Consider the following 7,082-nt stretch of genomic DNA (forward strand, 5'->3'; position numbering starts at 1 on the left):
TACATGTTGCAATATCGATTTTGGCTGACAAAGTTCTTCATATAACACACAACAACTATGCACATGAATTACTTAACTATTTTGTCAAGCATTTTTGGAACACTTTATGGTGAAGAAAATATGTCGTTTAATGTGCACGGACTCCTACATTTAGCAAGCGACTGCATTAATCACGGCCAACTCGACAAATTTAGTGCATTCAAATTTGAAAATAAACTTCAAGAAATTAAAAACTTGGTGAGATCAACAAATTCCCCCCTACAGCAAGCGCACAGAAGACTGATCGAGAGGGAGAACCAAATCCTTCCAGCCGCCTCCACTCCATTAGTGCCATGCCTAAACTCGCCGTGGTCGTATTCCAACCCTCCAGCCTACTTCGCTAATTGTTCTGAATTTTATAAGAAGTTTCAGAACACATTATTTAAATTAAGTGTTTTAAGTGCAGATAGGGCGTGTGAAATACTAAATGGCGATATTGTGATTATTAAAACATTTCTTAAGAAAGACGGGAAGGAATTATTCGTTGGACGACAGTTTATAGATAGGACTAACTTTTACTCGACTCCGTGCCCATCTTCAGTGTTAAATATTTATTTATTGTCAAAACCTGGGCCAATTAAGTGCTTTAATACGTCTCAAATAGTGAAGAAAGTGATTTTACTACCGTGTGGCACTAAATATTTAGCGGCTCCTCTCATTCATCTGTCGGCATAACCATCACTAATAATTTAAAGTGAAGAATTTTATGCGCCACCGTAATAATGTCCACTAATAATTTTGTTTTTGTGAAATTTATTGACACTAATGAAATTGAGGTAGTGTCAACTGCATGGTTATGCGCAAATAATACTAAATGTGCATGGCCCAATTACAAAAATCCAAGCCGAATTGTTAAAGCTGTTGGTCAACATGAAGCTTCAGAACAAACCTGGTCAATTCATGACGTAAAACTTCTTGGGAGTGGGCATAAATTTGGTAATTTTAAATAAACTTGTGAATATTTGGTGTTGCGTTTAAATGCGATTCTTTTCAATTGCCATTTGTATTACAGCAACTTATCGCGAAGCCCTCCAAAAACTTCCAAAAGTGATGGACCAGTCAGACGCAGATGTTGGGAGCGGAAATGATAAAAACAGGTTGTGCCGAAACAAGGGAAATGCGAGCGACAGTTCTGGAAGCGATGGGGACGACTCACTCAGTCCTAAGATACCACGTCCGCCCATGATAGGCAAAAATTGTTGTAATTTCTATCATGATTGTTGACCAATAGCTACATTTTAATTGATGTTTAATTAATCATTTTAATTAATTTTTTCCCTTGTAGATTTACAAAAAGCTGGGCTGAAAGAATCAACTGAAGGGGAGCCGATTCCAGGAGGGAAGTCTAGCAGAAATAAGACATTAAGCAATAATAATATGCCGTTTAAGCTATGCTTAGGTAAGCTTCATTTGAAATATGTACATAGATTGATCATATTTTTATTTATCTATGCACTTTCTGCATACGCATGCAATAATAAATTTATTGTTTGCAGCTAATCAGGACAGTACCATAACTGTGAAAGGTACACAACCGGAAGTTATGGGTGGGAATCAAATATCCTACGATAAAGGTGCAGGCACGTCTTCAACAAGCAACGGCGACGCCCAACTCTCCATTATTGGGAACGACAACGAATCACCCGAAGTTGGAATACTTTCCGCCGCGCTGCCCAAATGAAATTCGATAGGCGCTCAGCAATCATCCTTGGAAGTAGAAAATTTTCTTCCCGGTACATAAAGAACGTTAACTTATTATAAAAATTAGCTAATGTAAACGAGTTATTTGTTTTCATAGGAAATCAATTTCAGAGTTGGGTGGTCAGAAATATCGCAAGCTTAAAAGTTCAGAGTCGTAACATTCAGGACACCTTGGATGCAATATTACTTCATTTGGATGGACAGAAAAAGCCCCAAGATGAAATTCGTCATCAAATTCCACTGATGAATATGGAGGATGTTAGCAAGGGGGCCGGCTATTATGAGATTTTGGCCAACCGCGAGTCCCTGGTAAATACATTTCAAATATATTATTCGTCTAATCGGATAAAGTAAATTTTCGTATCTACTTCAGGTGACACTTTTAAGGCAGCGTGGTTGTAGTAATGTTGCAAAGTGTACACGCCGCATATTATCAAAACTTTGTGGGGATCAGTTGGCCAACTGTTACAATTGGATCGGGTCAAGAGGAGGAAAATCAGCGTTCTGTGATGTATGGATGAAACAAGTAGTTTTCGGTAAATGTGTTCACGTACTATTTTAAACCTAACGCGTATAATACCTATCTGAAACAACACCACGTTTAATAGTGGAAGGTCACGTTAATTTTTTCTTTGAATATTTTAGATACGGTTCGTCAAAGTTTACCATCAAAGGCAGTGACAGATGACGAGATGGAAGCCGTAATTAAGGAATATTTGAAAGCAGCAGCAAAACGGTTGAAGAAAAATCATTGTGCTGATATGTATGTGAATACAATAACTAAATCCCGTTAAATTTTAAAGTTTATACTCATATTAATCTAATGTGTCAAATCATAGCGCTGGGACAATTTCCGATGGTGGATCAGACTTTATTAATCATGAGGAGTCGGATGACATATAATTTTTAACCATTAATCATTGTTCTCTGTTTGTTATGATTAATTGAAATAATTAAAATGAAATAAAGGCATGTCATGAACGGGAAAAATTGTGGCAATTCTCGGTGTTTATTTAGCGTAAAACACGTGTTTATTTCATGTATAAACACGAAAATTAAACGAGTTTATACCCTAATTATAAACGAGAATAACACGAGTTTTACACGTATTAGTTCTGTCCTAGACACGTGTTACACACAAATTTTACACGAGTCTAACACCGCAAAACGGCGACAATAACCCCCAATACTCACCATCTTTTACACCAAATCTTCACGTGTTAACCACGAGATTTCGTGTCCGCGGACTGGTGTTTTTCCCGTGTATTTCCCGAGTTTGTGCTACCAGGGAATTCTCTCGATTTACATGAGCGAAAACTGCTCGCGTGGAAAAAGTTCGCAGTTCCGTACAAATTTCGCTTGAAGAGGTGAGTACCGCTACCACTCCTTAACTCGAGAGAAATTTAAGCAAAAGGGGCGCATTTTTCACGTGAACAGCCCATACAGAGCTTTAGTTCTTAAAGACCTACAGGGCCAACCCTGCTTTACAAGCATGCAAGCATAAATTTGGTAGCACAAACTCGGGAAATACACGGGAAAAACACCAGTCCGCGGACACGAAATCTCGTGGTTAACACGTGAAGATTTGGTGTAAAAGATGGTGAGTATTGGGGGTTATTGTCGCCGTTTTGCGGTGTTAGACTCGTGTAAAATTTGTGTGTAACACGTGTCTAGGACAGAACTAATACGTGTAAAACTCGTGTTATTCTCGTTTATAATTAGGGTATAAACTCGTTTAATTTTCGTGTTTATACATGAAATAAACACGTGTTTTACGCTAAATAAACACCGAGAATTGCCACAATTTTTCCCGTTCATGACATGCCTTTATTTCATTTTAATTATTTCAATTAATCATAACAAACAGAGAACAATGATTAATGGTTAAAAATTATATGTCATCCGACTCCTCATGATTAATAAAGTCTGATCCACCATCGGAAATTGTCCCAGCGCTATGATTTGACACATTAGATTAATATGAGTATAAACTTTAAAATTTAACGGGATTTAGTTATTGTATTCACATACATATCAGCACAATGATTTTTCTTCAACCGTTTTGCTGCTGCTTTCAAATATTCCTTAATTACGGCTTCCATCTCGTCATCTGTCACTGCCTTTGATGGTAAACTTTGACGAACCGTATCTAAAATATTCAAAGAAAAAATTAACGTGACCTTCCACTATTAAACGTGGTGTTGTTTCAGATAGGTATTATACGCGTTAGGTTTAAAATAGTACGTGAACACATTTACCGAAAACTACTTGTTTCATCCATACATCACAGAACGCTGATTTTCCTCCTCTTGACCCGATCCAATTGTAACAGTTGGCCAACTGATCCCCACAAAGTTTTGATAATATGCGGCGTGTACACTTTGCAACATTACTACAACCACGCTGCCTTAAAAGTGTCACCTGAAGTAGATACGAAAATTTACTTTATCCGATTAGACGAATAATATATTTGAAATGTATTTACCAGGGACTCGCGGTTGGCCAAAATCTCATAATAGCCGGCCCCCTTGCTAACATCCTCCATATTCATCAGTGGAATTTGATGACGAATTTCATCTTGGGGCTTTTTCTGTCCATCCAAATGAAGTAATATTGCATCCAAGGTGTCCTGAATGTTACGACTCTGAACTTTTAAGCTTGCGATATTTCTGACCACCCAACTCTGAAATTGATTTCCTATGAAAACAAATAACTCGTTTACATTAGCTAATTTTTATAATAAGTTAACGTTCTTTATGTACCGGGAAGAAAATTTTCTACTTCCAAGGATGATTGCTGAGCGCCTATCGAATTTCATTTGGGCAGCGCGGCGGAAAGTATTCCAACTTCGGGTGATTCGTTGTCGTTCCCAATAATGGAGAGTTGGGCGTCGCCGTTGCTTGTTGAAGACGTGCCTGCACCTTTATCGTAGGATATTTGATTCCCACCCATAACTTCCGGTTGTGTACCTTTCACAGTTATGGTACTGTCCTGATTAGCTGCAAACAATAAATTTATTATTGCATGCGTATGCAGAAAGTGCATAGATAAATAAAAATATGATCAATCTATGTACATATTTCAAATGAAGCTTACCTAAGCATAGCTTAAACGGCATATTATTATTGCTTAATGTCTTATTTCTGCTAGACTTCCCTCCTGGAATCGGCTCCCCTTCAGTTGATTCTTTCAGCCCAGCTTTTTGTAAATCTACAAGGGAAAAAATTAATTAAAATGATTAATTAAACATCAATTAAAATGTAGCTATTGGTCAACAATCATGATAGAAATTACAACAATTTTTGCCTATCATGGGCGGACGTGGTATCTTAGGACTGAGTGAGTCGTCCCCATCGCTTCCAGAACTGTCGCTCGCATTTCCCTTGTTTCGGCACAACCTGTTTTTATCATTTCCGCTCCCAACATCTGCGTCTGACTGGTCCATCACTTTTGGAAGTTTTTGGAGGGCTTCGCGATAAGTTGCTGTAATACAAATGGCAATTGAAAAGAATCGCATTTAAACGCAACACCAAATATTCACAAGTTTATTTAAAATTACCAAATTTATGCCCACTCCCAAGAAGTTTTACGTCATGAATTGACCAGGTTTGTTCTGAAGCTTCATGTTGACCAACAGCTTTAACAATTCGGCTTGGATTTTTGTAATTGGGCCATGCACATTTAGTATTATTTGCGCATAACCATGCAGTTGACACTACCTCAATTTCATTAGTGTCAATAAATTTCACAAAAACAAAATTATTAGTGGACATTATTACGGTGGCGCATAAAATTCTTCACTTTAAATTATTAGTGATGGTTATGCCGACAGATGAATGAGAGGAGCCGCTAAATATTTAGTGCCACACGGTAGTAAAATCACTTTCTTCACTATTTGAGACGTATTAAAGCACTTAATTGGCCCAGGTTTTGACAATAAATAAATATTTAACACTGAAGATGGGCACGGAGTCGAGTAAAAGTTAGTCCTATCTATAAACTGTCGTCCAACGAATAATTCCTTCCCGTCTTTCTTAAGAAATGTTTTAATAATCACAATATCGCCATTTAGTATTTCACACGCCCTATCTGCACTTAAAACACTTAATTTAAATAATGTGTTCTGAAACTTCTTATAAAATTCAGAACAATTAGCGAAGTAGGCTGGAGGGTTGGAATACGACCACGGCGAGTTTAGGCATGGCACTAATGGAGTGGAGGCGGCTGGAAGGATTTGGTTCTCCCTCTCGATCAGTCTTCTGTGCGCTTGCTGTAGGGGGGAATTTGTTGATCTCACCAAGTTTTTAATTTCTTGAAGTTTATTTTCAAATTTGAATGCACTAAATTTGTCGAGTTGGCCGTGATTAATGCAGTCGCTTGCTAAATGTAGGAGTCCGTGCACATTAAACGACATATTTTCTTCACCATAAAGTGTTCCAAAAATGCTTGACAAAATAGTTAAGTAATTCATGTGCATAGTTGTTGTGTGTTATATGAAGAACTTTGTCAGCCAAAATCGATATTGCAACATGTAGTGACATAAAATGTTCATAAAAGTCGTTGGAAATTATGTTTTTCAAAACCAGTGGGCCCGTATACAGTATAAACTGACGAAATTCCGTGGCTTTCCAATATTCAAGGTCCTTCAATTTGTGAGGTTTACGGGCAAATTCGCATGGTATGCTCCTTTTAAGTTTTAGTAGCTCATTTGAAATCTCTTCGATTTGATGGGGCCGCAATCTGGCAGGACACTTTTTACCCTTTGTCAACAAGAATACGATTTTTCTTACAATTCCAAGACACACTAAATGCATATACTCCCCTGGTGAGTCTCTGACCAAATCCAAGTCGGTTTTTTCAATGAATGTAGCTTCATGGTGATGTTGTGGATCAAGTCTTGCACGAAATGATGCATCGGTCCTTTCAGGGTGGTTGCCATATGGAAATATTACTCGGTTTTTATAGTATACTCCTTTAATAGTACAATTTCCACAAGAACTATATCCTGCATGGCACTTTATTCCTAGCACAAATGCACTCGCAGGGGCATCGCAAATCAAGGCACTCAACTTAATTTTATATTCAGCGCTGCGAACTTGCCTTTGCATCTGTCTATCTCGGGATTTTTTCATTTTCAGAAATATGTAATTAATTAAACTTAAAATAAATTGTTATCATAAATCCACAAAAATCTTGCCGTGTCTGTACTGTGCTTTATTAAGTTTAGCGGTGGAGGCAACATTTGGAAAGAATAACTAAACACCATTTTAACACGTTTTTAACACGAGTATTTCCCTGACTTGGTTACCAAAAATACACGGATATGAAACACGAGTTTTGCC

At 37.6% G+C, this 7,082-nt stretch overlaps 4 protein-coding genes across 4 annotated transcripts; 2 read left to right on the top strand and 2 right to left on the bottom strand.

Annotated features, from left to right (window-relative positions):
• Positions 1-333: 333 nt before the first annotated feature.
• Positions 334-1,720, top strand: LOC118433525. The gene is made up of 4 exons (XM_035845521.1): positions 334-975; positions 1,052-1,240; positions 1,325-1,438; positions 1,536-1,720. The coding sequence occupies exons 1-4, from the start codon at positions 762-764 to the stop codon at positions 1,718-1,720; spliced, it is 702 nt and encodes a 233-aa protein (XP_035701414.1). The 5' UTR covers positions 334-761.
• On the top strand, positions 1,721-2,730 carry LOC110841598. The gene is made up of 5 exons (XM_035860362.1): positions 1,721-1,772; positions 1,838-2,049; positions 2,114-2,276; positions 2,386-2,503; positions 2,580-2,730. The coding sequence occupies exons 2-5, from the start codon at positions 1,984-1,986 to the stop codon at positions 2,641-2,643; spliced, it is 411 nt and encodes a 136-aa protein (XP_035716255.1). The 5' UTR covers positions 1,721-1,772; positions 1,838-1,983; the 3' UTR covers positions 2,644-2,730.
• Positions 2,731-3,544: 814 nt separating this feature from the next.
• LOC110841599 lies at positions 3,545-4,554 on the bottom strand. The gene is made up of 5 exons (XM_035860366.1): positions 4,503-4,554; positions 4,226-4,437; positions 3,999-4,161; positions 3,772-3,889; positions 3,545-3,695 (listed from the first exon to the last, which is right to left on the bottom strand). The coding sequence occupies exons 2-5, from the start codon at positions 4,289-4,291 to the stop codon at positions 3,632-3,634; spliced, it is 411 nt and encodes a 136-aa protein (XP_035716259.1). The 5' UTR covers positions 4,292-4,437; positions 4,503-4,554; the 3' UTR covers positions 3,545-3,631.
• Positions 4,555-5,941, bottom strand: LOC118433552. The gene is made up of 4 exons (XM_035845557.1): positions 5,300-5,941; positions 5,035-5,223; positions 4,837-4,950; positions 4,555-4,739 (listed from the first exon to the last, which is right to left on the bottom strand). The coding sequence occupies exons 1-4, from the start codon at positions 5,511-5,513 to the stop codon at positions 4,555-4,557; spliced, it is 702 nt and encodes a 233-aa protein (XP_035701450.1). The 5' UTR covers positions 5,514-5,941.
• Positions 5,942-7,082: the final 1,141 nt, after the last annotated feature.

This window comes from Folsomia candida, unplaced genomic scaffold, assembly GCF_002217175.1.
Source record: "Folsomia candida strain VU population unplaced genomic scaffold, ASM221717v1 Fcan01_Sc001, whole genome shotgun sequence".
In the NCBI taxonomy this organism is placed as follows: domain Eukaryota; kingdom Metazoa; phylum Arthropoda; class Collembola; order Entomobryomorpha; family Isotomidae; genus Folsomia; species Folsomia candida.

Bases quoted from the DNA above. Each gene is read 5' to 3' on its own strand.
- LOC118433525 (XM_035845521.1), top strand. From the start codon at position 762: ATGTCCACTAATAATTTTGTTTTTGTGAAATTTATTGACACTAATGAA. The intron at 976-1,051 runs GTAATTTTAAAT...TTTGTATTACAG, and splicing joins TGGGAGTGGGCATAAATTTG to CAACTTATCGCGAAGCCCTC. The intron at 1,241-1,324 runs GTAATTTCTATC...TTTCCCTTGTAG, and splicing joins CATGATAGGCAAAAATTGTT to ATTTACAAAAAGCTGGGCTG.
- LOC110841598 (XM_035860362.1), top strand. From the start codon at position 1,984: ATGAATATGGAGGATGTTAGCAAGGGGGCCGGCTATTATGAGATTTTG. The intron at 2,277-2,385 runs GTAAATGTGTTC...TGAATATTTTAG, and splicing joins GATGAAACAAGTAGTTTTCG to ATACGGTTCGTCAAAGTTTA. The intron at 2,504-2,579 runs GTATGTGAATAC...GTCAAATCATAG, and splicing joins AAAAATCATTGTGCTGATAT to CGCTGGGACAATTTCCGATG.
- LOC110841599 (XM_035860366.1), bottom strand. From the start codon at position 4,291: ATGAATATGGAGGATGTTAGCAAGGGGGCCGGCTATTATGAGATTTTG. The intron at 3,890-3,998 runs GTAAATGTGTTC...TGAATATTTTAG, and splicing joins GATGAAACAAGTAGTTTTCG to ATACGGTTCGTCAAAGTTTA. The intron at 3,696-3,771 runs GTATGTGAATAC...GTCAAATCATAG, and splicing joins AAAAATCATTGTGCTGATAT to CGCTGGGACAATTTCCGATG.
- LOC118433552 (XM_035845557.1), bottom strand. From the start codon at position 5,513: ATGTCCACTAATAATTTTGTTTTTGTGAAATTTATTGACACTAATGAA. The intron at 5,224-5,299 runs GTAATTTTAAAT...TTTGTATTACAG, and splicing joins TGGGAGTGGGCATAAATTTG to CAACTTATCGCGAAGCCCTC. The intron at 4,951-5,034 runs GTAATTTCTATC...TTTCCCTTGTAG, and splicing joins CATGATAGGCAAAAATTGTT to ATTTACAAAAAGCTGGGCTG.